The 27,789-nt window shown below is 42.9% G+C and overlaps 3 protein-coding genes and 1 long non-coding RNA gene across 9 annotated transcripts in view; 3 read left to right on the forward strand and 1 right to left on the reverse strand.

The window, feature by feature from the left end:
- Positions 1 to 7,728, reverse strand: part of scaf4b (SR-related CTD-associated factor 4b) — a 28,879-nt gene extending 21,151 nt beyond the window's left edge. For both annotated transcript variants that reach the window (XM_047820220.1, XM_027138762.2), the window contains exons 1-14: positions 7,563 to 7,728; positions 5,846 to 5,929; positions 5,686 to 5,730; positions 5,400 to 5,561; positions 5,172 to 5,301; positions 4,871 to 5,004; positions 4,403 to 4,498; positions 4,231 to 4,313; positions 3,365 to 3,425; positions 3,143 to 3,205; positions 2,933 to 2,997; positions 2,608 to 2,795; positions 2,404 to 2,504; positions 2,095 to 2,208 (exon numbers count right to left, since the gene is read on the reverse strand). In XM_047820220.1, coding sequence (XP_047676176.1) covers positions 2,095 to 2,208; positions 2,404 to 2,504; positions 2,608 to 2,795; positions 2,933 to 2,997; positions 3,143 to 3,205; positions 3,365 to 3,425; positions 4,231 to 4,313; positions 4,403 to 4,498; positions 4,871 to 5,004; positions 5,172 to 5,301; positions 5,400 to 5,561; positions 5,686 to 5,730; positions 5,846 to 5,929; positions 7,563 to 7,592 — 1,356 coding nt within the window. In that variant the 5' untranslated portion in view covers positions 7,593 to 7,728. The remainder of the gene's footprint in view (positions 1 to 2,094; positions 2,209 to 2,403; positions 2,505 to 2,607; positions 2,796 to 2,932; positions 2,998 to 3,142; positions 3,206 to 3,364; positions 3,426 to 4,230; positions 4,314 to 4,402; positions 4,499 to 4,870; positions 5,005 to 5,171; positions 5,302 to 5,399; positions 5,562 to 5,685; positions 5,731 to 5,845; positions 5,930 to 7,562) is intronic.
- Positions 7,729 to 7,757: 29 nt separating this feature from the next.
- On the forward strand, positions 7,758 to 19,389 carry ccdc150 (coiled-coil domain containing 150). 5 transcript variants are annotated; one of them, XM_047820219.1, is made up of 20 exons: positions 7,758 to 7,897; positions 8,883 to 9,161; positions 9,840 to 10,009; positions 11,619 to 11,687; positions 11,763 to 11,858; positions 11,959 to 12,088; positions 12,222 to 12,265; positions 12,420 to 12,512; positions 12,708 to 12,803; positions 14,964 to 15,088; positions 16,457 to 16,622; positions 16,761 to 16,823; positions 16,924 to 17,037; positions 17,143 to 17,213; positions 17,416 to 17,530; positions 17,664 to 17,849; positions 17,960 to 18,091; positions 18,277 to 18,342; positions 18,857 to 19,015; positions 19,105 to 19,389. In XM_047820219.1, the coding sequence occupies exons 2-20, from the start codon at positions 8,900 to 8,902 to the stop codon at positions 19,231 to 19,233; spliced, it is 2,286 nt and encodes a 761-aa protein (XP_047676175.1). In that variant the 5' UTR covers positions 7,758 to 7,897; positions 8,883 to 8,899; the 3' UTR covers positions 19,234 to 19,389. The 5 variants fall into 5 exon arrangements, with proteins under 5 accessions (XP_047676175.1, XP_047676171.1, XP_047676174.1 ...); XM_047820215.1 differs by having other exon boundaries at positions 7,763 to 7,897; positions 18,277 to 18,363; XM_047820218.1 differs by having other exon boundaries at positions 7,769 to 7,897; positions 17,416 to 17,521; positions 18,277 to 18,363.
- Positions 19,390 to 20,301: 912 nt separating this feature from the next.
- Positions 20,302 to 24,452, forward strand: LOC113637951. The gene is made up of 3 exons (XR_003439479.2): positions 20,302 to 20,551; positions 21,330 to 21,432; positions 22,166 to 24,452. It is a non-coding gene; the product is annotated as an uncharacterized LOC113637951 (long non-coding RNA).
- Positions 24,453 to 25,678: 1,226 nt separating this feature from the next.
- slc36a4 (solute carrier family 36 member 4) overlaps positions 25,679 to 27,789 on the forward strand; it is a 15,277-nt gene continuing 13,166 nt past the window's right edge. Inside the window, exons 1-3 of the mRNA XM_047820221.1 lie at positions 25,679 to 25,959; positions 26,113 to 26,176; positions 27,133 to 27,226. Of these exons, the coding sequence (XP_047676177.1) occupies positions 26,155 to 26,176; positions 27,133 to 27,226 (116 nt within the window). The 5' untranslated portion in view covers positions 25,679 to 25,959; positions 26,113 to 26,154. The remainder of the gene's footprint in view (positions 25,960 to 26,112; positions 26,177 to 27,132; positions 27,227 to 27,789) is intronic.

Here is a 27,789-nt window from a genome sequence, read left to right on the forward strand (position 1 = left end):
CCGCCCCTCCTCGAGTCTGCTCTCTCACTCTCTCCGCACACTCGCCTCAGAGAATTTGGTTCCCCCTCTCTCCTCTCTCTCCCCATTCTCTCTCCTCACTCGTGCTCCTCATTCTCTCTCTCCTGCAGGACCCCACTCCCTCATTCTCTCTCTCCCACTCCCTTTCCTCTCCCTCTCCCCCATCAGTCTCTTCCTCGTTCTCCCACTAGCCTCATTCTCTCCCACTCTCCCTCATTCTCTTCCACTCCCTCATTCTTCTCTGTCCACTCTCTCTCCGTCACTCCCTCATTCCTCCTCTCTCTCTCCCACTCCACTTGTCTCTCCCCTCCCTCTTCTGCTCTCTGCACTATCTCGCCCTCCTAGCACTCTCTCCATCCTCTCACTCCCTCATTCTCTCTCTCTCCCCCACATCCCTCCGTCCTCTCCTCAGTCCCCCACTGGACGCCTCCCCTCTCTTCGCCCTCTCCCACTCCTCCCTCTCTCTATTCTCTCCCTCTTTATCCCACTCGCCCCCTCTTTCTCTCCTCGCTCCCTCAGTCCCTCATCTCCCAACCTACACTCCGCGTCTTTCTCCTTCCTCTTCTTCCTCTCTCGTTTCTCATTCTCACACTCGTCCCACTCCCTTCCCTCTTTCTCTCTCCCTCTCTCACTCCATCCCATCCTTTCTCTCTCCCTCGTCGGTCATCTCCCACTTAGCCCCTCCCTCTTGATCTCTCTCCCGCTGAAGATCTCCCACTCCCTCCCTCTTTCTCTCTCTCTACTCCTCGTCCCACTCCGCTCGCCCTCTCCCTTTCGTGCTCTCGCCCTACTGCCCCGCTCCCTCCCTCCCTTTCCTCTCTTGCCCTCTTTCCATACCGATCCCTACCCTCCCTTTCCTCGTCGCCCTCTCCCAGCTCCCTCCCTCCGACCCTCCTTTTCTCTCTGCTCTTCGCCAGTCTGGGTGCGCAGCTCGCTCCCTGCCCTCTTTCTCTCTCCCTCCGCAAGGTACGAAGGTTTCCCACTCCCTCCCTCTTTCTCTCTCCCTGGCTCACCACTCCCTCCCGTCCCTCCCTCTCTTCCCTCCTCCCCTGGCCCCTCCCTACCCTCCCTCCCCCTCTCCCCTCCTCCGCTCGTCCCGCTTTTTAGCCCTCCCTCTCTCTTCTCCCTCATCACCACCCTCCCTACCCGCTTACCCTCCCTCCCTCCCCCGATAACGCACCTCCCCGTCTCCCACATTGACCCTGACCCTCCCTCCCTCCCCCTCTTCCCTCCTTCTCCCTTCCCTCTCGCTGCCCCGACAATACCCGTTGTTGCCCTCTCGTTCTCCCACGGGATATCGGAACTTCCCTCCCATCTCTCTCCCTCAGGCTGTCCCCAACGGTCGGGGGGTAGTCCCATCCCTCCCTCTCGCTGCTCCCTCGTCCCACTCCTCCCTCCCTGTCCTTCTCTCCTACTCTCCTACCTCTCCCACTATCCTCCCCCTTTCCTCTCCCTCTCCACATCCCCGCCTCCCTCCCCTCTTCTCCCCTCCTCCCCTTCGCCCTCCCCCACTCCCCCTCCCCTCTCTCTCTCTCTTCCTCTCTCCCCCTCTCCCCCTCCTCTCTCCTCTCCCTCATCCTCTCCCCTCTCTCCCTCCCTCCTCTCCCCCCTCCCTCATCCCCCTCCACTCCTTCTCCCCTCCCTATCTCCCACCCCCTCCCCCCTCCCCCCCTCCTCCCTCCTCTCCTCCCTCCCCTCCCTCCCCTCTCTCCCTCCTCTCCCTCCCCTCTCCCTCTCTCCCTCCCCTTCCCCTCTCTCCTCTCTTCTCCCTCCTCTCCCACCCCTCCCCTCCCCCTCCCCTCTCTCCCACTCCTCCCTCTCCTCCCCCTTCCCTCTCCCTCCCCTCCCTCCCTCACCTCCCCCTCTCTCCCTCCTCCCTCTCTCGCCCTCTCCCACTCCCTCCCTCTCTCGCCCTCTCCCACTCCCTCCCTCCTTCTCTCGCCCTCTCCCACTCCCTCCCTCTCTCGCCCTCTCCCACTCCCTCCTTCTCTCGCCCTCTCCCACTTCCTCCTTCTCTCGCCCTCTCCCACTCCCTCTCACCACATTTACTCCTGAAAGCAGAGCCGGCTTCTGTACCTTGAAGGATTTGTGGTTGATCTTTGCGGTTCCTCGGCTGAGTTTACTCAGAGCGGTGTAGGCGTCCTGCCTGTGAACCATGACGATGTAGGCACAGCCTCGGGGAGGGATCATCTGATGCATTTAAATAAATAAACAAACAAACAAATAAATAACACGCACATTAAAGTACGGAGGAATCTTTTTGCAGGGTGAAGAATTATTAATAACCATAAAACACACCGTAGGTTTTATTTAGAACTGTAACTTCACTGTGTTAAACTCCACAAGTTATTTCTAATGATTAGAGGTGGTGGTGATGGTGCTCACGTTAATGGACTCGATCTGGCCGAACTCCTCCATCAGACTGCTGACATCCTGCTGCTGCGTTTTCTTATCCAGCTGACCGAGCCATAGAGTCGTGCTGCACACTGCATGTGTAAACGCAAACACACACACGATTACACTCCAGCATGCCTACATGTGAGGTATTTATGCTTGAATGTATATCTGAGGAGCTTTTAAATAACTGACCGCTGAGCGTCTCTCTCTTTATGGGCGGGAGTCCTTTATGTCTTCTCTCCGTGTCCTTCCTGTCGTCTACGTGTGATCTCGGCGGACTCCTCCGGCGCTCGTGGGAGCGAGAGCGCCGATGCCGTGAATGTCTGGAGTGAGAGTCGGCGCGAGGATGAAGACAAGGCGAAGAACGCCTCCTGGGTGACCTGTAGAGATTACGTGGATACGGAGCGAGTAATTACTGATGGAGTAATATAGTCTTGATAGAGTGTTTATTTAGGGTCGAACACACACACCAACTATTACATCTTAAAGTGTTTCATTTAAAATATCTTTAACTTGCCTTGAGCGGGATCTTCTGCTGTACCTGCTCTCATGCTCGTCTCTCCTGGAGAGACCAAACTCAGCCTTGATTAAAAAAAAAAAAAAGCTTTAAAACGCACTCGCACTTTTAACAGGTGCTGGATGGTGAGTATATAAAGATGGCGTAGATACGATAAAGAGTAACGCGGGAATGAGATGACGGGTAGTGGAAACGTGTGCATGTTTGTACCGTGTGGGCTTCTGTGGTGGCGTGGGTGATGACGTCATCAGATCTGGTCACAGGTTGTTCAGCCTGTGTGTTAATCAGGGTGTGAAGCAAGGAGCAAGAAAAAATTCCTGTCATCTTTAAATCAGAGCTACTTATAAATAAAAAGCAACTTATTCATAAAAGCTTGATGGAGGTCATGGGCATCGGGAAACAAATGTTTTTTTTTTATGGGGGGGATGTTACCTGGTTGGAAAGCTGGCCGAGAAGGTGACCCTGAAGAGCTCGCTGCAGATCTGGAAGATTTCTGCACAAAGATAAAAGGTGTGTGTTTGTGAGGACGGTAACTCGGTCGTTATTAACCTTCCTCTGAATGGTGTCACCTCTCAGTTCTACTAATACAGCTAATAAATGCACCAACTAGCGCTTTAAAGGTGGGGTCTCCGTCGTTTGAGAAATGCTTCAGAAAACGGCGTTGGGACGACAAACAAAACAAAAACAAAACTAACGTGTAGCCAATGAGCAGAAAGGGGCGTGTCTTGTCGATATGGGCGGAGAGTGTGTTCGGTGCGCATGTGTGACATTAGCAGAAAGTGGTTTTAACTTTGACATGGAGGATAAAAACAAAGCAAGAAAGCGAATGAAGGCTTACGATAAGGCAAGAAGTAGGACGTGTTAATATAGGATCAGCTTTCCAGCGCTGGAGAGAACTGAACGTCTTCCGCGTGAAACGGAGATAAACCTTTCATGGTACAACACACAGTACTACAAAAACACACTTGTATTACAATAGTATTACTCATTGAGTTCATTTATCGATAAAAAAAATATACCCTCGGTCAGCTGCCCCAACAGGTTCCACCACAGAACTTGTCTGGGTTATACCTGTCTGGTGTATGTGTGGGCAGAACTATCGAAACAGGGGTGGGACCCAATTGGGTTAGGGGCGTGCTCGTTTTAGTGATTTCAAATGTCAACATTGGCTTTCAAACAACGGAGACCCCACCTTTAATATAAAGGTTACTGTCCTGTCAGAGCTGCCGACCAATCAGATTGGAGAATTCAACAGCAGTGTAGTGTAAAGAGGCCATAAATGTGACTGAAGGATTTACATGGAGGAAGCAGGAGACATTTTCACTGGCTGTGGTTCCTCAACATGTGGATCCTCGTCATAGTCGAATCGGTCCTGCAGCACCTAAACACACACATCCTAGTTATACCATGTTATGAATGCATAATTAACGATAGTAATAATAACAATAATGAACCATGGTCGAGCATTACCTTAGAGATCGAGTTGTTCTGTTGAATAGGAGTGGTGTTAGCCGTGTTAGCCTGTGTAGCGCCTCCCTGCTGGAGAGTCTGCAGAATCTGTTGGAGCTGAACAGTACAAACACGCACACACACACCAGGTCAGTTTCACACAAGTACGTTCAAGTACGCACATGAAAATAAGTGTTTTCCCCCCCTTCATATGACAGTCTCATGGCATTAAGATCCATTATGTGTCTCTTATACATAATTACGTGAAGTTTCCTTTATTATTTACTAAACCGTTGTTGTTTTTTTATCTGTCCAAAGTAATAATGCGTTCATTTTGTTTATTCTTGCAGAACATTAATAATAGATTAATATGAGTGAGCGGGCTCTAAGTGAGTGCCCGTATATGTTCCTGTGATCCTGTGCGTAAGTCACTAGTGTGAACGAATGAGTGCACGCTGCCTCTGAAGCTCTCAGGTTCACTTTACTCACATTGAGCCCCTGAGCAGACTGGAGGAACTGAGCCACGGCAGTGAGAGTCATGCTGTTCTGTTGATCCTCTGGACTCCTCTGAGATGCCGGAAGTGTGGACGGTTCTGGTGTTGGCTGAACACACACTGCTTCAGCTGTAGAACCAACACACACACACACACAGCATCAGCAATATTTCTCACGAAGTATTTTTGAGGTGTTAAATATTTCTCTTGCATTCATTTGACAAGAAGAAGTGATTTCTTTGGATCCACACTCACGACTTCAGATTCTGTCTGACAGGCAAAAACGAAACAGTTACCTCGCACCGTACCACCATTCTCCATGTCGGACACTGCCGGAGACGACGCCATGTCCACCAGCGGATGAATGACGTCCATACTGAAGACAGAGTTCTTCTGCCACAGACTCAACACTCGCAGGATCTTGTCCTTTATTCAGACAAATCATCATCATAATCAAAAATCATCATCATCATCATCATCATCATCAATACCTTGTGTTTTCCATTTAAAATAGAATTCAGCACCTTATCATCAGGAGGACAATTATAAAGGCTCTGAAAGGTGGCGCTGATGTTCTTCAGGAACCTCGGGCCAAACACATCTTTATCTTCTCCAAACTGATAACGTGACTGTCGGATTATAGAATCTACCACGTACAGGCCAGGAACCTTCAGCTCGGGATTACACTACACACACACACACACACACAAACAAATAACAATACTACTACTGCTATTACTGCTAATAATAATAATAGTGTGTATATTTTACAGATATGACCATTTGCTCTGGAAATGTGACATTGCGCACCTTTTTGATGAACTTCTCGATGATTTGGACAACATGTTTATACAACTGAAGTGAAAAAACAAAAAACAGAAATCTTATTTATCCAAATAATTGACAAATACAACTGTATTAAATTGTAGGAAAAAAAAGAAAAAAAAAAAAGAAAGATAGATAAATTTACCTTAATTGCTTTCATCCCGGCTTTGGTAATGGTCATCATCTTTGCTCGAGAGATCGGCGGCTTCATGTCCAGCAGGGACGCCATCTGAGGGGGAGAGAAACTTTAAGTCCAGGCTTCACAGCTTGGATTAATAATTAGGTCGTGGTCATATACAAGCAAAGAGGGAAAGTAGACCAATAAGAAAAAATCCTCCAGGACTGTGGGGCAATTTTTAGGTAGAAAAGATGTGAACAAGAAACATCGGGAGTGCAAGAGTTCATCCCTGAGTAAGTAAGTAGGACAAACTCGTCTCAGTACAAATACTGACACTTTAATAGCGTAAAGAGCACTTTATTCATTCCCAAGAGGAAATCTGGGATGTTTTAAATCTCCTCTCGACATCTGCAGTCAAAGTTTACAGCATTTCCTTTAATCGTATGCCACGATAGTGAGATGAACCCCACGGCCTAACCTACAAAATAAAATCTCCCTGGAGGGGCATGAATACTCCAGGATCTGACAAATAATACAACAATAAATAAATAAACAAACAAACAAATAAATAAATACAAACAAACAAACAAACAAACTTTGGCAAATATTTAAAACAAATATATACATATCCAGATGTACAATTTATAATTCCAAAGATAAAAAGTATCATCTCTGAATATGAATAAGACCATAATAAATAAAATTAAAATAAAATTAAAATAATAATAACAACAATATAATAATGCTAGTTAAAAATAAATATAAAAATAAGGCTAGTTAAAAATAATAACGCTAGTTATAAATAAATAAATAGATACCTACTACATTATTCACTGGACTCTCAATAAATATCAATCCGCATATAAAAAGGCCTTAGTATAATAAATATTTAACCTAGTTCTGGGTTGCCAGATTCTCACCCGTTATAATACGACGCATGAAAACGGATGCACTGAATTTAATTGACGCAAATATCTTTTCCATATAATTGATTATCGTCACATGAACCGTTTGTCCTCACACATTCATAACGAATTCGCTAAACTTGGACAATCTGGTCATCAAGAATGATTATAGATCAGACAGATACATTGCGTCATCACTGTTCAGGAAAGTTACGAGTCTGTTTATTCACTGATACACAGTTTAATGTGTTATAAACACGATCGTGTTCTGATTTCAGAATGATTTTGACAACACAAATAACCGCTCAATGTAGATCTACAAACAATAAATGAAATCCGTCAATATTTTGCACAGTAAAAAAAACCACTTGTTTGCAGAGACGTCGCTTGTTGTCTCCGCCGCCATTTTGACGCATGCGCAATGCAGAGCAGGCCTCAGAGACGCTGTCACAAGACTTAGCAAAATAACTAAGCGTCAAAGTCGCAGTTAAACTAAACTACTGACTGCTACCGTCACATTGTACCGCACGTATTCACGTTCTTAGCGTAAATGCGTAAAAACAAAAAAGTCTTAACACTCTAACAATATAGGGCAAACTATACGCAAAACAGCTAGCATAGCATAACAGCTAGCATAGCATGACAGTATATATATCTATGGCATAGCATAACAGTGTATATATCTATGGCATAGCATAACAGTGTATATATCTATGGCATAGCAGAACAGCTAGGATAGAACAGCTAGCAAAGCATCGTAGATATGCATAACAGCTAGCATAGCATAACTGACGTTAGCATTAGCCGTAAACAACAACTTGATAAGAAATATTCTCTACCTCAGTGTTGAAAGCGTTCACCGCGTCCATGTTGTTATCTTTTTTTAAAGATAAAGCGTTTAATTATAAAGCTGCTTTCATTATCCGCGCACGAACCCAATATAAAGAACAACTATCCTGCCTGGAACTTCTCTCAACCTCGAAGTACAAACCGCACACGAGGTCGAGTCCAATTAGCTGTTGATACACTATGTAGGTGGCCTACGGAGGGCATAAGATGACGGTTCCGACGTTACGTAGTGCGCACTAGAAAATGATTCGTGACACCATTTATAGCCACGCCCACAGATGGCTGTTTCTATAGAAACTAGTGCAACCAGGAAGTGGGCGTTAAGGTAAGAAGCGCAATCACAGCATCATAAATAAAATAAAATAAGAAAAAAACAAACTCGTGAGATTTTATTTAAAGGACAGAGACGCGATAAGCATCATAATGTTGTTTTTTCTTTATGTTCTGATGTAAATACAAAATCTGTTCTTTTTAATTGATACCGAATCTCTGGTGGATTCAGTTATTAACAGCTAAATAAAACAGCAGGGATGTGATCACCTGTAAAATATTTAGTGCTATTTAATAAAAGTGTTTTAAAGCAGTAAATAATAATAATAATAATAATAATAATAGTAGTAGTAGTAATAATAAATAATAATAATAATAATTATTATTATTATTATTATAGTAGTAGTAGTAGTAGTAGTAGCAAAAAAGAGAAATATTTGTTTGAAATAAAAATATTTATTTGTTCAGAGCTAAAAAAATGTTTTTGTTATATTGTAATAAATTAATTCTATTAAAATAATGCAATTACTTTTTAAATGAATATATCTATAAATGATCACGATTAACTATTTTTCTTCTTCCTCTTCTTCTTCTTCTTCTTCTTCTTCTTCTTCTTATTATTATTATTATTATTATTATTATTATTATTATTATTATTATTATTATTATAGTATTATAATTATTATATCATAGCACTGTAGTCTGGTGTGTTATCCAGCTCGTAATAACTAAATTATAAGACATACTCTAACTCTGTTGAAAATTTCAGAATTTAAAAGTATTTCAGAACTCATTAGAACATTAACATATTCATCTATTGTCATCTAAACCGAGTTCCCATTAATTCAAGACATTTGTTAAAGGCAATTATTTAGACCTGATATAATTCAAAGTATTTACATTTCCGATGAAGTCTGTTTTTTTTTTTTTTTACAGCACTTATTTAAAAGATTTTATATGTACTTCACTAAATGTAAAAGTGTCTAAGTTTAAATAAAGGGTTGTGGAATAATCAGGATCAGGTGAAAATGTTCCTTTAGACTTGTCCAGGTCTGTGATGAAGCCCCTGAGTGCAGGAGCTTCTCAGTCTGAGTCTCTCTCACTGCTCCACCGACGCCTCCGTGTGGCCGAGGGACAGGGGGTGGAGCTAGCGAAGAGACTGGGTGTCTCTGGAAATGAGCCAGGGGCAGAGTTCATGGACAGCTTGCAATCCAAGGCTCTGGTGTCAAGAGTGTGTCGTCTCGAGAGTCTCTTACATGCATTGAAGCTGAGCGTATTCCGCATTGAGACGACAAGAGACCTCACCTCGTCCCATACAGGTAAACAAACAGAGGGATAGATAGATAGATAGATAGATAGATAGATAGATAGATAGATAGATAGATAGATAGATAGATAGATAGATAGATAGATAGATAGATAGATAGATCTAGGGTTGGTGATAGATAGATAGATAGATAGATAGATAGATAGATAGATAGATAGATAGATAGATAGATAGATAGATAGATAGATAGATAGATAGATAGATAGATCTATGGTTGGTGATAGATAGATAGATAGATAGATAGATAGATAGATAGATAGATAGATAGATAGATAGATAGATAGATAGATAGATAGAGTGTAGATAGATAGATAGATAGATAGATAGATAGATAGATAGATAGATAGATAGATAGATCGATCTAGGGTTGGTGATAGATAGATAGATAGATAGATAGATAGATAGATAGATAGATAGATAGATAGATAGATAGATAGATAGATAGATAGATAGATCGATCGATCTAGGGTTGGTGATAGATAGATAGATAGATAGATAGATAGATAGATAGATAGATAGATAGATAGATAGATAGATAGATAGATAGATAGATAGATAGATAGATAGATAGATAGATAGATAGATAGAAGCTCCAAAGTCAGTTGTATTTTGAATATTTACGGTTCCAGATGTCTGTTTGTGTATTTGTTGTATTGTGTGTGTGTGTTAGCTCATCTGCAGGAGCAGCTCACGGCTCTTCAGGAGCAGTGTGAGGAGGAGCAGCGTTCCTCACAGAAGGAGGTGAGGCGTCTGAGGGATCAGCTGCAGCAGGAGCGAGAGGAGGCACAGAGGGAGACGCAGACGCTGCGGGAACAACTGCACGTCTCCTACCGCTGTCAGGTACTCAGGCTCATCTGCTGTGATTCTACATTTAGCTCTGTGCAGCACACCTCGTTTGGATCCCGGCTTCTAGAGAATACAGCAATTTGTCTCATGTCTCCCTCCATCACCAAATAAACCTCTTCTACAGTTTTTTCTTCTTTTTTTTTAATCTTCTAGAGAATTTTCCTCAAGTTTCATGTTCACAAGTGTGCTTCTTCTAGATCATCCAGTCAATCTAGATTATTTATCTATACAATAGAGTGTCATTATATTCGAGTAAATTTCCTCTAATCTCCTAGATGACCACAACTGACCTTCTAGAGAGTTACATCTTCTATATAATACGTACAACAACTCCAGAATAAATAGGTTCTTCAGGTTCTCAGTACTCAATCTAGATGCGTCTTGCAGAGGACTTCCATACAGCAGGCTTCTACAGTACGTTTCTCCTGTAGTGTTCTTCCAGAGCAATTCCACTATCCATAGCACAGATCATCTAGAGTAGATCTTCTGTATAAATACATCATCTCCTGATACATATCCCCTAAATCGTGCTTCATCTAGATCACCAGTCTTGGATAAGAAATGTACAAAGTTCCATTCTGGAGTCATTCTGGTGTACCTTTACCAAACTCTGCTGCTTCTAGACCACATAACAGTCCTGTCTAGAAATGTGTACCACACACTTTCTTATGATAGCCATTCCAATTCAGCTGCTGCTTCTAGATCACCTCTCCAGCACAATTCTTGTAATAAGTCTTTCAAGAAAACAATTGAATGTTGGGTAACATTAGAGTACACTTCCTTTACAGTGTTTCCTCTATATTATATTACCTCTAGAATTTAGATCCTCTAAACGGTGCTCATTCTTCAATTCAGTTCAATTCTAGTTTATTCCTATAGCGCTTTTTACAAGTGACATCGTCTCAAAGCAGCTTTACAGAACGTAAACATAGAACAAAAAGTTAATAGAAAGAATAATAGAAAGATTAATAGAATGCAAAATTCAAGATTATTATTAGATAGATTTAGTTCACAATGTGTTTGTATTTATCCCCAATGAGCGAGTCTGAGGCGACTCAGATGACTTTGGGGAGGAAAAACTCCCTTAGATGGTAAAGGAAGGAACCTTGAGAGGAACCAGACTCAAAGGGGAACCTCATCCTCATCCTCATCTGGGTGACACTGGGGGTGTGATTATAAATATACAGTCAAACAGATGTTGTATAGATGCAAAAGATCACATGGGGTTCACATCTTTTTAGTATAGCAGAGTCTGACTGGAGCTGGTAGATCTCTAGATGCCTCAGGATTCGCTGAGTCAGCCTCATCTCAGTGGAGGTCCAAAATCTTCATCGTACGGAAGACGATCGGAGCTGGAACAGTTTCTGGATGCCTCGGGATGGGTAGAAAGAGAGAAGCAGTGGAGAGGGATTAACGTATCTGCTGCTCATTCATAATATTTGCAAATTCATAATATTCTTCTTTCTAGAGAATTCCTAATGCTCCCCCTGTTAAGTTCGCTCATCTCAGCGTTCTTCCTTTTCTCTAACCATGATGTAGGGTTTTTTTTTCTAAAGTGTCTGTTCTGGAGCCTTATAACCAATAATCTCTACAACTGATCCAGGTGGACGTCGGCGTAGCAGCAGACGAACTAAGGAAGGTGAAAGGTCAGCTGAGCCGGAAACTCTATCAGGTCAGAGGATACTGGAAGTTACAGCCAGCTTGCTAATCCCTGGACGTCAACCTCTGACCTCTCACCTTTCCACAGATGAAGGAGGAGCTGGTGCAGGAGACAGCGGCCCGTCTGGAGGCTGAGCAATCCCATGATGCTCTGCTGCAGAGACTGAAGGAGACGGAAGCGGAGGTAGAGAGAGTGAAAGAACAGGCCAGGGAAAAGCTGACTGTAGGTCTGTCATTATCTTTTTCTATTCATTTTTAAAACTGACCTCAGTGACCACCTTCAGGTGAAGCTTCTTCAAACCGAAAGCCACGCCCTCAATGCTGACGGACAGGAGGCGAGGGCGGAGCTAGAAGAGAAGGCGGAGCTTATAGAGAGATTGCAGGAAGAGTGTCAGCACCTGAGGCAACAGTTAGGTGAGCAGCAAAGGATTATGGGAAATGAAGTTTTCTGTAAGTGTTCAGTATATGAAATGAGTGTGTGTGTGTGTGTGTGTGTGTGTGTGTGTGTGTGTGTGTGTGTGTGTGTGTGTGTGTGTGTGCTGGACAGAGGAGAAGGACATTCTTACATCAGATCTGAGCACTGAGTTAAAGGTAAGAATGCGGGAATGGATTGAATACAAGCTGTGTGTTTAGAAATATAGCATCCGTCGAGAGATGGATACAAGCTGTGTGTGTGTGTGTGTGTGTGTGTGTGTGTGTGTGTGTGTGTGTGTGTATGTGTGTGTGTGTGTGTGTGTTTGTATAGATTGTGAAGAAAACTCTGCAAAAGCAGCAAAAGGACAACAGTACACTCATTAGGGGCAGAGAAGAATTGAGGGCAGCTACAGATAAAGTTCAGGTACGCACGTACACACACACACACACACACACACACACACACACACACACACACACACACACAGACGCTTGCACACACAAACACTTGTATCACATTTGCCTGACAGATTATAAATAAAATTATACTCATAAACACAAATTGATCTATGCATCGAACCCTCGCCCTGTCCTTTCTTCCTGTTTCTCTTCTTCTCAGGCACTGAACGATCAGTTAGAGGCTCAGTGCGCTGATCTGAGTTCAGCTCTTCGCTCACTCACTGAGGAGAAAGCACAGCTGCACGCCAGTCTAAAGGTACGGTTTTCCATTCACCTGTGATTTACAAGCTGAGATTACAGCAGCGGCCTGGTCTCCAAGGCAACACGAAAGAGACTCAGTGACAAGTGGCAGCAGCAGGGCAGAAAACAACACAGTGACATGGAGCTTAGAGACGGGCAACAGGTGACATTGTGACAGGTGACAGGTCAAAAACAATATTGACAAAGTGGTGGCAAAAGCGGCACACTGACTGGATGGTGACAGAATAGTGACAGGTGTCATGGTGACAGTGGACCAATGTGGAAAGGGTTGCAAATGGCAGAGTAGCAGAGTGACATGGCAACAAACAGCATAGTAAAAGGGAGAAATTGTTGACACGACAAAGACATAGTACATAGACATGGTAACAGGTCGACATAATGACAAATGACTTGGTAACAGGGCGACATAATGACAAATGACTTGGTAACAGGTCGACATAATGACAAATGACTTGGTAACAGGTCGACATAATGACAAAGGACTTGGTAACAGGGCGACATAATGACAAATGACTTGGTAACAGGGCGACATAATGACAAATGACTTGGTAACAGGTCGACATAATGACAAATGACTTGGTAACAGGGCGACATAATGACAAATGACTTGGTAACAGGTCGACATAATGACAAAGGACTTGGTAACAGGGCGACATAATGACAAAGGACTTGGTAACAGGGCGACATAATGACAAATGACTTAGTAACAGGGCGACATAATGACAAATGACTTGGTAACAGGGCGATATAATGACAAATGACTTGGAAACAGGGCGACATAATGAAAAATGACTTGGTAACAGGGCGACATAATGACAAATGACTTGGTAACAGGGCGACATAATGACAAACGACTTGGTAACAGGGCGACATAATGACAAACGACTTGGTAACAGGTCAACATAATGACAAATGACTTGGTAACAGGTCGACATAATGACAAATGACTTGGTAACAGGTTGACATAATGACAAATGACTTGGTAACAGGTTCGACATAATGACAAATGACTTAGTAACAGGGTGACATAATGACAAATGACTTGGTAACAAGGCGACATAATGACAAATGACTTGGTAACAGGTCAACATAATGACAAATGACTTGGTAACAGGTCGGCATAATGACAAATGACTTGGTAACAGGTCAACAAAATGACAGATGACTTGGTAACAGGGCGACATAATGACAAATGACTTGGTAACAGGGCGACATAATGACAAATGACTTGGTAACAGGGCGACATAATGACAAATGACTTGGTAACAGGGCGAAATAATGACAAATGACCTGGTAACAGGTCGATATGGTGAAAATCACCTGGTAATCGGGCAACATGATGACAAACAGCATGGTTAAATGGCGACATGATGACGAACAACATGGTTAAATGGCGACACGATGACGAACAACATGGTTACATGGCGACATGATGAAGAACAACATGGTTACATGGTGACATGATGACGAACAACATGGTTACATGGTGACATGATGACGAACAACATGGTTAAATGGTGACATGATGACGAACAGCATGGTTACATGGTGACATGATGACAAACAGCATGGTTACATGGTGACATGATGACGAACAGCATGGTTACATGGTGACATGATGACGAACAACATGGTTACATGGTGACATGATGACGAACAGCATGGTTACATGGTGACATGATGACGAACAGCATGGTGACATGATGAGGAACAACATGGTTACATGGTGACATGATGAAGAACAACATGGTTACATGGCGACATGATGACAAACAGCATGGTTACATGGTGTCATGGTGACAAATGACCAGATATAATTGTGACATGCTGACAAACATCAAAGCAACAGGGAAGGTGATAACACTGTAACAGTGTGACATGTTGACAAACAACAAAGCCACAATGTAAAAAGGCTACATGGTGATACTCAGTGGAGCATTATAACAACAGGGTGACTCAGTGACCAGACACAGGGTGATAGGCCAAGAAGTTACACAGTGACACGGGTCACAACAATGACAATCAAATGGACATACAATCAGTTCAAAGCTAACTTGCTATTTAAGCAAACTGCCACCTGCTTGTAAGGTTATAAGGCTAATAATGAACTATAAACCAGTTTGAGAGGGTAATTATAAACACGCTTGTGTTTCAGACAGAGCAGGATCGCACCACACAGCTTCTGAAGGACGTGGACCTGCAGTTAGACACAGCCAAGAGGAACATGCAGTGTGAAGTGCAGCAGGCTCTAGCAGATAGAAGCACGCTAAACAAAGAATTGTGAGTTCACTAATACCCAACGTTCAGGTTTTATTCAGAATCCTCATTTCAAAGAAGATTTATAATGACAGTCGTACTGCGGCTCGCTAAAACACGTCTGCCTGAAACTTCCTGGTTTCCAGATCGTACCACAGATACAATACTAACTGACATGGTGCATCTTCTTCCCATTTTAACCAGCCGAGTGCTTTCTTTTTCGCTAGCTGCCAATCACACGGCTTCCTTTCTTCTACCAATCAGGTGAAAAGGTGCCTTTCCCTATAGTGGGTAATCAGCCGTGTTCTCGTTTCCTAGTAGCCAATAAGGTGCTACATTTTACTTTAGTAGCCAATCAGGTGTGTTCCATTTCCCTAGCAACCAATCAGGTGATTTTTCATCCCATGCGTTTTCCAATAGCTGCTAATCAGGTTCCTTTTGCTTCTGATCAATAAGATTCTTAGTTAATTCTCAGCAGCCAATCATGTAGATCAGCGGTCCCCAACCTTTTTTCGCCATGGACCGGTCAATGTTTGATAATTTTACCTCGGCCCGCTGGGGCTGGGGGTGGAGGGAGTGCCGGCTAAACAATTAAATTAAAATAAATAATTTTAATTTTATTTTATTTAAACATGTCTTTTTAACTCACTACAACGCTAAATCAATGAGAATCCTGAGCTTGTTTCTTTACAACGAGACGGTTCCATCTGGGGTAATAGGAGACAATGACACCCGAAGTGTGTCGCTTATGTCCAGTTTATTCCGTTGTTTTGTTTCGGTTGCCATCACTGCAGAAAAAAACCCCGCTTCACACAGATAGCATGTTGGAAATGGCGATAGGGATGTAAGTGCTGTGGTGACAATCTCAGGGTATTCCGCCATGACTTTAATCCAGAACACCGACAGAGTTTCTAACTTTCTAACGACGTCTGTTTCGTGCTCATTTTTGCTAATTTGTGGGTTAAATTTGAGCAAACACAATATACACGTACACCAAGCACTGTTAAACATGACAAAGTACCGGTGAACAGAGAGAAGAGCGATACACACCTTCTCTCTCCACCAAAGCTACAACACCACTGCCGCTCGCAGCCGCTCAGCTCCAGACGTCACCTAAACCCGGCCCGATATCATGATATTTTGCGCATGCGCGGTATCGGTGCGGCTTTAGATGACGTCTCTCAGCTCCCGGTTATTAACCTCTCGTCCATGGAAAGTCCCACAAACCTGAGAGAAATACACCACAGTAAATAACATGGAAATAGTTTAATGTTCCTTGGGCGGCCCGGTACCATTTGGTCCACGGACCGGTACCGGTCCGCGGCCCGGGGGTTGGGGACCACTGTTGTAGATCACTTATCCCAAACAGGTGCTTTATTAACCCCCTAACAGTGAAACACTGAAGGCCGATCATATCAAACTACAGCAGAGCTCAGCTGGGGCCTTAGACGCAGCTGTCAATCATCAGGAGCTGCTGGAACGAACCATCAAGCGTTTGAGGGAGGAGCTGAGCAACGTAATGAAAGAGGGAGAGACCATGCAGAAGGAAAGGGAGGAGGTAAATGATGTTATATTCTTTACTGAGTGAAAACACACACACACACACACACACACACACACACACACACACACACACACACACACACACACACACACCCAGAGAAAATGACAGACCTATGCTATTGCACTGTTGTAGGTGTGTGCAGAGCTAGAGTATGTGAGGACAAACAACAAAAGTCTGCAGGAGCAACTCAAACAGGTACACACACACACACACACACACACACACACACACACACACACACACACACACAGAGATAGACAACATTACATTTTCCTTATGTATCTGTCTGTCTCAGCTGCAGGAGGCGTTAAAGGTGAAGGAATGCCAGATGTATGTGCTGGTTTCCGAGACAGAATATGTTCAGCGAGAAAACCTGAGGCTGAAAGATCAGCAACACAACATACACACTGTAAGAGAGACTACTGATGAAGAGAGAGAGAGAGAGAGAGAGAGAGAGAGAGAGAGAGAGAGAGAGAGAGAATTCAGCTGTGTTGTGTGTGTATCTATTCCACAGAGGAACACTGAGACTCTGCAAACTGAACTGGGAGAGATACTGGACGTGATGAACACACTTGGCAGTCAAAGGTGTGTGTGCATGTGTGTGTGTGTGTGTGTGTGTGTGTGTGTGTGCTCTTAACATCAATGATTAGTCTGCTGTTTGTCCTCTTGTTTATGTAAGGTGCAAAAACTGTGTTTTCTCTGTGTGTGTGTGCTTGTGTGTGTGTGTGTGTGTGTGTGTGTGTGTGTGTGTGTGTGTGTGTGTGTGTGTGGTTGCTTACATTACCAGAGAGGTGGAACTTCACAGGGCAAAACAAGAGATTAATCAATTGACCAAGCAAGTCAATGAACTCCGGAGAGCAAAGCATCATGGGAGGAACTCATCTCAGAGGCAGGTGTGTGAGGTACCTAATACAAACATCTCTCTCACTTATCCCTTTTCCTCTTCTCCTCACTTCCCTTCTCTCTCTCTCTCTCTCTCTCTCTATATATATATATATATATATATATATATATATCCCTTTCTCTTTCCACTAGCTGATGAAAGCTCTCGACGAAACGTCGTCTAGGTCATGTGACCTCTCGCAAACCAATCGGGAACTTCGGGATAAAGTGCGTGAGCTGGAGAACCTCGTGTCTGATCAGAACACTCGAATTAAAGCACAGACGGATCAGCTGAAGCAGAGAAACAAGAATGAACTGGACAACTCAGCTTGGGAGAGGGTGACACACACACACACACACACACACGCACACACACACTTGTTATTTCTTAGCTAAGTGTCCAAATTCAGCAATTGCAAAAGTGTGTGTGTGTGTCTGTGTATTGTCAGTCTCCATCCCTGGAGCAGCTGCGTATTGACGTTGCATCTCTGCAGGCCGAACTCTTCGATCTCTCCTCCAGCCAGCAGGAGGAGGTGCAGGCAGAGCGACACCTCACACACACACTGCAGGAGAAATGCGAGGTGTGTTGTTAGTCTGTCTGGCTTCTGTGTCCCAAATTTTGTTGTGTAGTTTGTGGTGAATCGACGTGCTGTGGATTATAATGTTTGCTTTCTACCAAAATGAATTCTGTCTCTGATGGATTGTCTGTCAATCATGAGTGATTAGTTCTGTGTGTGTGTGTGTGTGTGTGTGTGTGTGTGTGTAGATGTTGGAGGATTGTGTAGTGAAGCTGAAAGAGGACAGAGATGAAGCTGAACAAAAGATGAAGCAGGTCAGCCTTGAGTCCCAGCAGGTACGGAAACCATGCGGTCTCAGTGGGAGGGGCATGATCGATCTTGCCCGTCAATCACAGCGACACTAGCCAATGGGTGACTGAGAGCTCATGTATATGGAAGAGGGTGGAGTGAGCTGATTATCCATCTGATCTGGACTCAGGTTTAGCTGTAATAAGTAAGATATGAAGTACTAGTTAATTAACTAGTTAGTAAGCTAGTCTCGAATTATACTAAAATATCGAAGTCTTTACCATATTAACGAGTTCCATAACATTATTGGCTTTAGATTAAAATATGTGAGTGTCCATGGGAATGATTGTTACTATAGTAAGGATATCGTACTGTATGTATAACCCTGAGAACTGAACGCTAAACTGTCAGAGCCGCTGTTGTAAGAAACGAATCAACACCTTCACAGCAGAAACCGATGATGTTTTGCAGAAAACTCTAAACTGATAAGACATAATCATTTACTCAAAAGTCCTAAAACAAGTTGCCGTTTGCTTGCAGATCTCTGAGAACTTGCAGGAGGCTCACAGCTGGTTCAGATCCAAATTCAGCAGCTTGGAAAGTGGATTGGGACACAGCCGGGCGCCACTACAAGAGGAAACTCTGCACTTTGGGAACTGTGAAGGGAATGAGGCTTCACCTGCACAGGGTACAAGTGAGGTAATGAAACTCTGATCTCGAATGTGTGTAAGGATGCAGTTCCCTCTGAAAGTGATATGGTGATAGTGTGTGTGTGTGTGTGTGTTCAGGTGGTGTGTGTGGCCGAGCCAGAGCTGGAACGCTGGGCTACTACACTACAGCGCTGGGAGATGAAGAAAGAGCTGGACCGCACGGCTACTGGCTACAAAGCTGCAGCAAGAACACATTTGCTGACATAACACACACACACACACACACACACACACACACACACACACCATAAAATGTGTCTCAGCACAGGAACACACGACACCTCAGGATCTTATATTTATTGAAATCAAACTATATGACACTTTTGTAGTAAATTAAATCATTGAATGTTTTTATTCACATTATAACGTGTAACTATCCCTGGAAAATTGTCCGTAGTGTGTGTGTGTGAGTGAAAGAGTGTGTGTGTGTGTGCCCTGTGATGGGTTGGCACTCCGTCCAGGGTGTATCCTGCCTCGATGCCCGATGACGCCTGAGATAGGCACAGGCTCCCCGTGACCCTAACGTATAACTCCCCGTGACCCTAACGTATAACTTTCCAGTCAAACTGAACTCGTTTTGCTTCACACTGATTCAGTTAGAACTCTGCAGCTGCTAGTCATCCACTTGTCTGCGATGTAACTGTTCCTACTATTTCTATTTCCGTGTTATCTTTAAATAGAGAACTTGCCTAAATCCTTTATAAACTGTTGATACAGGACTCATCACTGCTGTACATTGAGCTGATTTGTTTGGGAAAGTCTGGCAGAGGAATAAAACACTTAAGGATGTGCTGTTATAGGAAACTAAGCTCCGACAAGGAGTCGTGACATGACACAGAGATGGATGACTACTACCAAAGCGACGCCGAAGATCTCGGCATGATTATGAGCAGCGCCTGACATCCCAGTGGTTACTATAGAAACGGGAACGTGCATTAAGATAAACTTGTCATACCTGATGCTGAAGAAAATTTGTGTTTTTAATACCCCGTTTTATATATTTCTGGTTTTTATTATTAATGTTACTTATTCATATATTATTACATTTATTATTATTATTAGTAGTAGTAGTAATACTATTTATATTATTACAACATTATTATTGTTGTTGTTATTATTGTTGTTGTTACTTATTCTTACATTATTACAAGATTTGTTATTATTATTATTAGTAGTAGTATTTATATTATTAAAACATTTATTATTATTATTATTATTATTATTATTATTATTATTATTATTATTATTATTAGTTAAGGGATTGCGCGCTCGCGCGTTCTGATTCCCGGCCCCCCGCCTCTTCCTCGCTCCTCCTCTCCGCGGCGCTCGAGACGAAACCGCACGTCTGCTGCCACGTAATCCCGTTGAGAGCGGCGCACGAGCTCCGCAGAAACAAACGCTCGAGCACAAACCGACACTTGAAGAAGTTAAAAACAACCGGACGGCCCACACACACACACACACACACACACACACCGTCTGCTGACTGGCGTTAAATATCCGGCGACTGTTACAGACTCACGAGGTAAGCAAAAGAAGCGAGAGTGCGCGCGTGCACGCTGGAAGTTGTCGGTCAGTCCTCGTGCATTAACCCGGAGTGTGGAGTTTACCGCAGGTACTCGGTGCGGCTCCATAACGGTGCTGTAACGTCTGCACACTACTTAGTGACCTTATGTAGGGAGCACGTGCTCATCACGGACACGGTAATTAACGTCTACAGAACAAACCGGGTTTATGTTTTGTGCTCGGATTTGGTTTGTACTGTTAACCGTCTGACTACAAAGTGCTCATGTTGTTACGGAAGTGTCGCGATTGTAAAGTCGTGTTAAATTCAACTTTACTGAACTGTCGTGTTTATTGTCCCTCCCACACGCTGAGAGCAAAGTGCGCATGCGCAACGCATTTCATCACTACATGCATGTTTGGGATGCTTTTATTAATAGTTTCACTGTATATGGAATATAGCAAGTAAGGAATAAAACACTAAACCACTAAACCAGAGCCCTGGGCTGATGTGATAAAGCCAAAGCTCTTGTTACTACATTTTAGTTATAAATTGATTCTTTTTCTCAAGCAGGGAATTTATTGGTGTTAAACAGTGTCACATGCACCACTTAGGTCCCCCCCCCTCTCTCTCTTAATAATATCTTATTATAAGATAAAAAAATAAATAAAACACACACAAACACAAAAACTTACTGACACTGGAGACTCCTTCCAGAAACGTCTAACAAACGTCAACCGTTACACGTTTATATTTGTTAATAACTAAACTAATGTTTTTGTAATCTGTTTGTTACTAGGTGGAGGTTATGTGGAGTGGCCGCAAACCGGCCTCTGTGACCGAGCTGTTACTATAGAAACGGATCTAGGAGTATACGCTGTATACATGCGCACTTAAAAAGGGTATGAAAAAAACGTTTAATCTATTGTACACGTGCATTCTCAGGATTTAGCATTTTACACCCACTTCCTGCATCCCACCCAGTTCCTGTGTCCAAGGATTGGTGGTGTGGAAATATGTTTAGACTGCTGTGTGTGTGTGTGTGTGTGTGTGTGTGTGTGTGTGTGTGTGTGTGTGAGAGAGAGAGTGTGTGTGTGTGAGCGAGAGAGTGTGTGTGTGTGAGAGAGAGTGTGTGTGTGTGTGTGTGTGTGTGTGTGTGTGAGAGAGAGTGTGTGTGTGTGTGTGTGAGAGAGAATGTGTGTGAGAGAGAGAGAGTGTGTGTGTGTGGGTGTGTGTGAGAGTGTGTGTGTGTGTGTGGGTGTGTTAGAGAGTGTGTGTGTGAGTGTGTGGGGGTGTGTGTGGGGGTGTGTGGGGGTGTGTGTGAGAGTGTGTGTGAGAGTGTGTGTGAGAGTGTGTGTGAGAGTGTGTGTGAGAGTGTGTGTGAGAGTGTGTGTGTGAGTGTGAGTGTGTGTGTGTGTGTGTGTGTCTTCCCATTGCCGATCAAGGCACAGTTTCCATGACTACAGGAAATTTCTAGAAGGGATGTAAATTCAAGGTGAAAACATTAAATCTCTTAAATCCTCCTGTTGTGTCTGCATACAGTACGTGTGCTATGTGCTAGTTCTAGTTCTATACAAACTTTATTCATAACTCCTTGTCATTGTTGTTTTTTTATTGTCCATGTGCTTCCTACAGGCAAACGACCCGGAGTGTGAAATTTACCTGCTCCTGTAAACGACTCTGCACACGTGTGTCTGTGTGTGTGTGTGTGTGTGTGTGTGTGTGTGAGGACTTGCAGATGCCATGCGCCAGCTGAAGGGCAAGCCGAAAAAAGAGTCATGGAAGGACAAGAAGGAACGAAAGCAGGCGATGCAGGAGGCACGTGAGCAGGTGGCCACCGTTGTCCTGCCCACGCTCGCCGTCCTCATCCTCCTCATTGTCCTTTTCATCTACGTCGCCACCCGTCCCGGAGCCGTCCAGTAGCCATCCCTTCCTTTTTCCCGCTCTTTTTCTATACCTAGCTATTTATATCCGGGGCGTCACTGTCCTGCTTTTAACTTTCCCTCGTCCACTTTTCAGTCTGCATTATCAAACTAACTAGTTACTGGTTACCCAGTTGAAATGTGGGTAATATGGCACATTGGTCCCATAATGCACCACAGGGTGCAGTGCAATGTCAATTCCCAAGGAAACAGGTGCCAAGTATCCTACATCCTATTCTAGACAGGGTATGATATTATGATGCCTACACCCTATGTAGCACACATGCCAGCTAAAGAGCAAGCCAGTATGGCTGATCAGTCCCTACAATGCTCCGTGTCCCTTCTTTAGCGTAATACTTAATGTTAAAGCTAACATGTTGTTCATGCTATGTTAGCTAGCATACATGCTAATTAGCAATGCGGTATATACAGTAGAAACAATACAAGGGTACATTTAAAAGCAGGACTTGAACACAGAGGACTTGAACACTTAATAGCATTTAATTCTCTATGGGAATAGCTTTCTGCTCTCGCTGCTCACTCCGTGTTTAGTGGTGCAGGGGCAGGTGGCGACGACGAGGGCACACGAAACAGCCCTGGAACACGACCCCTGCTCCTTTTCTTCCCTCTTAACCCATGGATGTTCATATCAACCGAGTCAAATCAAGCAGGACCATTTTACACCAGTCCCCACACAGCTAAGTGATACAGGAGTTTCTCGGAGCGTGAACCCAATGCCTGGTGGTGGCCATGTTGGCTCTGTACTGTGTTTACAAGCATCTCAGTTTTATGCCAAAGCAACAGAGATTCAGGAATTGAATCAGGACCTGTGATGAAGGTTCAACATCAGGACTGAACCCAATCATGCATACACACACACACACACACATACACACTCACTCACACACACACACACACACACACACACACACACACACACACACACACTCACACACACACACAGAGTATTATTCATAGTCAACTTAAGGAAAAACCATCAACAGCATTTACAGTTCTGATGTATGTTAAAAGGTTCTTTTTAATTCATATAGCAAGCTACAACCTATAAGTTATTTCCCTAATTTAACACACTCCTAATTTATGCCTGCGTCCCAAAATCTATTTCGTGCAACCGTTAGTGTTTTCTAGCATAAAACTTTTTTTTAACTAAAACGTTAACTTTATCACATGGAACAAAATTAGGTTTACTATCAACAACAAAGTTAGCATTACGCTCCGTATTATTAATTGACCTTTACTATCTTCAACATACTCTGTTAATATGTGTTTAGCTTAGAGCGCTAATCTCGTATGCTAATTCACCAAAAAGCGTCCGGTTTGTCTTCTTAACAGGGCTGTGTTCTTATTTTGGAACCCCAAAATCTTAAATCACACCTTAGTGTTTTTGAGTAAATTAAATCATCAACGTTTGGGGGACAGCCTGTGTGTAAAGTGTGTTTATGTTAGCATCAGAGCTACTCTCTGAGCATCAGGGGAAACTCACTGCGTCCTTTCTGTAGCAGTATTCGTATATACACCCAAATTTTCCTTTGTTTGTAATCTAATACAAACGCTGCTTTTACATGATAACATTAGATTCTTTGGGGAAGTCATATTAATGTTTGAAGAACAATATTCTGTTGAATGTTTGGCTGCCTAATGAATTTGGTGTATTAGAAAAGACCCCATTCCATCGTCCTAATGTTAACTCATTAACATAACTCGTTAAAACGTCTGTTGTCAAATTATGTTATGTTCGTTTGTAGCATTTGTGTATTATTTCTGTGCAAAAGTGGACCTATGAACCAAATCTGAAATCAGTGTGCCTTAATGATGTGTTACACACACACACACACACACACACACACACACACACACACACACACACACACACACACACACACACAGAGTAGCAACAGATCCTTCAGCTGGCCTTCAGTTAGCAATGTGCCTTAGGAAACTATAAAACTGTAATAAAATGACTGAATTCTTTGTGTGAATTCATTTCCATTGTCTTTCTTTCTGTCTGTTCTGCATCAGTGTATTGGTCCTTAAAGGTGCGGTCTCCGTCATTTGAGAAACGCTTCAGAAAACCGATTTGGGCCGACAAGCAAAACAAACATGTAGCCAATGAGCAGAAAGAGGCAGGGCTTGTCAGTATGGGCGGAGAGAGTGTTCAGTGCGCATGTGTGACATTAGCAGAAAGTGGTTTTAACATTGACATGGAGGATAAAAACAAAGAAAGAAAGTGAAGAAAGGCTTACGATAAGGACAAAAAGTAGGACGTGTTAATATAGGATCAGCTTTCTTGTTTATTGTAGATAAACAAACAAGCAAAAATGCCACACAAGCATAATGATGTAAAGGACAAAGGCATATATTAGTTCTGTGTAACAAAGCAAAACCAACGTTACTCACCTATCGAGAAGGAAAAAAGCGCCTCGGCGTCTTAAGTAAAGTCGGCCACATATTCACAGGTCGGAGTTTCCCGAGTCAATAACTCCTGAGCTAAACGCTGTTACTACACAAAACGCGGTTGTAGCTGCCTCTCTACATTACTAGAGAAAAGAGAAAAGAGGTGTTATTTGTGTAGTAACAGCGTTTAGCTCAGGAGTTATTGACTCTGGAAACTCCGACCTGTGAATATGTGGCCGACTTTACTTAAGACGCCGAGGCGCTTTTTCCTTCTCGATAGGTGAGTAACGTTGGTTTTGCTTTGTTACACAGAACTAATATATGCCTTTGTCCTTTACATGATTATGCTTGTGTGGCATTTTTCCTTGTTTGTTTATCTACAATCGTATTGTTCTTCCCTTCAGCGATGATAAAGACACATTTCTTTCCATTAGTTGACTGGGTTACGTATGTATGTGTGGGCGGAGCTATCGATACAGGGGCGGGACCCGTTTGGGTTAGGGGCGTGTTTGTTTTAGTGATTTCAAATGTCAACATTGGCTTTCAAACAACGGAGACCTCACCTTTAATCTGTCTGCTATTAACATCTTACTACTGAAAAGATCTACATAAATAACTCTAAAGTCTTTTTGGGGCTGATCTTAATGACCTTCATCACTGATTTCCTTTTGTTTCTTCACTCACAAACTTTGTTAGCAACGTAGAAAGTTTACACATGACACGATACATTTCTTTTTTGTATTTTTCATCATTTAATTTCCCCATAATTTTACTGTCAAATGGTACAAATGGTTCATGCAGCAGACGCTGAAACGTGTTTTTGCGTGTAACAGACGTGTTACATTGCACGTGCAATTTACACGCACAAGCAGTTGATGACGTGTAAACGTGGCGGCTCCTTTAAGAGAACGCGCCGGTGACGTTTTCAGCAGATTCCGTCGGCGACGGTGTGCGCGAGGCGAAACGGCTCACGAGCGCACCGTGGATTAAAAGTGAACCTCTACAGAATCAGGGATGACACGGACGTGGCACGCGCACATTCCGCACCACGCCCGGGCGACGATGCAGCGTCCACGTCAGCGCGAGCTCGCGGTAAGTCGTGACATCTGATCCAGGGTCTGTTTTAAATGCGCTGGATTTCTTGCTCACCGTCTTGTGGGTCTCTTATGACACGTGTGTGTACGTGTGTGTACGTGTTTAATGTTTAAATACACGTTTTACACTCTACATGCCAACGCATCACAGCGCGAGACCTGCTGAAGCCACGCCCACTGCCACTGTTGACGAATGAAAATGGAGCAACAACAAGGTAAATATTTATCACTTTCTGTAGTGTGCACTATCTAGGGTGCTTTTGTGCTCTTTTATTTATTTATTTATCTATCTATCTATCTATCTATCTATCTGTCTATCTATCTGTCTATCTATCTATTTATTTATTTAATACTCTGTTTGTTTATTTAAAATTTTTTATATTCATTCATTTATTTATTTTATGTTTATTTAATGTTTCTTTATTTTTATTTCTTTATTTATTTTATATGTTTTATTTATTTATTTATTTAACACTATTTGTTTGTTTATTTATTTGTTTATACTAATTAATTAATTTTATATTTATTTCACGTTTCTTTATTATTATTTATTTATTTCATATGTATGTTTATTTATTTCATTTTTTCATTTATTAATTTATATTTATTAGTTACAGTAAAAAGTCTATAGTGGAAAGGCCCTTAATGTAGGGCACTTAAAAGGGCATATAGAATTTATTGCAAAATACACCATGGTTTATTTACAGTAATGCAACAGTAGTGCTTTCTCCTCATCACTCTGTCAAGCGCCCTATTATACTATTACAACACATTGGGCTTTATTTAAAGTAGTAGTGTGCTGGCTGAACGTGAAAGTGCACACTATGTAGTGGATGTGTATTAGGGACATTCAGTGAGGCACACTTCAACATGTCAGGTGTGTGTAGTCTAAACACGGGCACTGTGTGTAGTGTACTGTCCCTGTAGTGTACTCTCTTTACCTGTTGTCAGTGTGGACGACGCTGACTCGACAGTGCGGCTTTGTTTTGCCTTCATTTAGACGACATAAGCAGTGCGTAAATGACACAGAGACTGTTTTGGGTTCGGCAGCATTATGGACTCGGAAGACGAAAGTAGTGAGACGTTAGTTAGAGCAATGTTTTATGTGTTTCTGTAGAGTACATGGGTGTAACCACACACTGCTTATCTTGTTGACCTTGACCTTATGCAGATATGGAGATGATGACCCCGCTGATGGAGGAGGTGGGAGGAGAAGAGAACTCTGATGAGGAGAGAACCAATGAGCAACAATCACACGGCATCACGTGAGTGTGAAACTATCAATGTGCTCATTACATTACACTGCTGTGTACACTGTACACTATACACAGCTGTATACACTGTACACTATACACTGCTGTATACACTGTACACTATACACTGCTGTATACACTGTACACTATACACTGCTGTATACACTGTACACTATACACTGCTGTATACACTGTACACTGTACACTATACACTGCTGTATACACTGTACACTTTACACTGCTGTATACACTGTACACTATACACTGTTGTATACACTGTACACTATACACTGCTGTATACACTGTACACTATACACAGCTGTATACACTGTACACTATACACTGCTGTATACACTGTACACTATACACTGCTGTATACACTGTACACTGTTGTATACACTGTACACTATACACTGTTGTATACACTGTACACTGTACACTATACACTGCTGTATACACTGTACACTGTACACTGCTATATACACTGTACACTATACACTGTTGTATACACTGTACACTGTACACTATACACTGTTGTATACACTGTACACTTTACACTGCTGTATACACTGTAC

Source organism: Tachysurus fulvidraco, chromosome 11 (genome assembly GCF_022655615.1).
Source record: "Tachysurus fulvidraco isolate hzauxx_2018 chromosome 11, HZAU_PFXX_2.0, whole genome shotgun sequence".
Taxonomy (NCBI): Eukaryota; Metazoa; Chordata; class Actinopteri; order Siluriformes; family Bagridae; genus Tachysurus; species Tachysurus fulvidraco.

What these genes read in the sequence shown, in the direction of transcription:
- ccdc150 (XM_047820215.1), top strand. Translation starts at nt 8,900, where the DNA reads ATGAAGCCCCTGAGTGCAGGAGCTTCTCAGTCTGAGTCTCTCTCACTG. An exon ending in CCTCACCTCGTCCCATACAG is followed by an intron (nt 9,162 to 9,839) that starts GTAAACAAACAG and finishes TGTGTGTGTTAG; the next exon opens with CTCATCTGCAGGAGCAGCTC. An exon ending in ACAACTCAGCTTGGGAGAGG is followed by an intron (nt 17,850 to 17,959) that starts GTGACACACACA and finishes GTGTATTGTCAG; the next exon opens with TCTCCATCCCTGGAGCAGCT.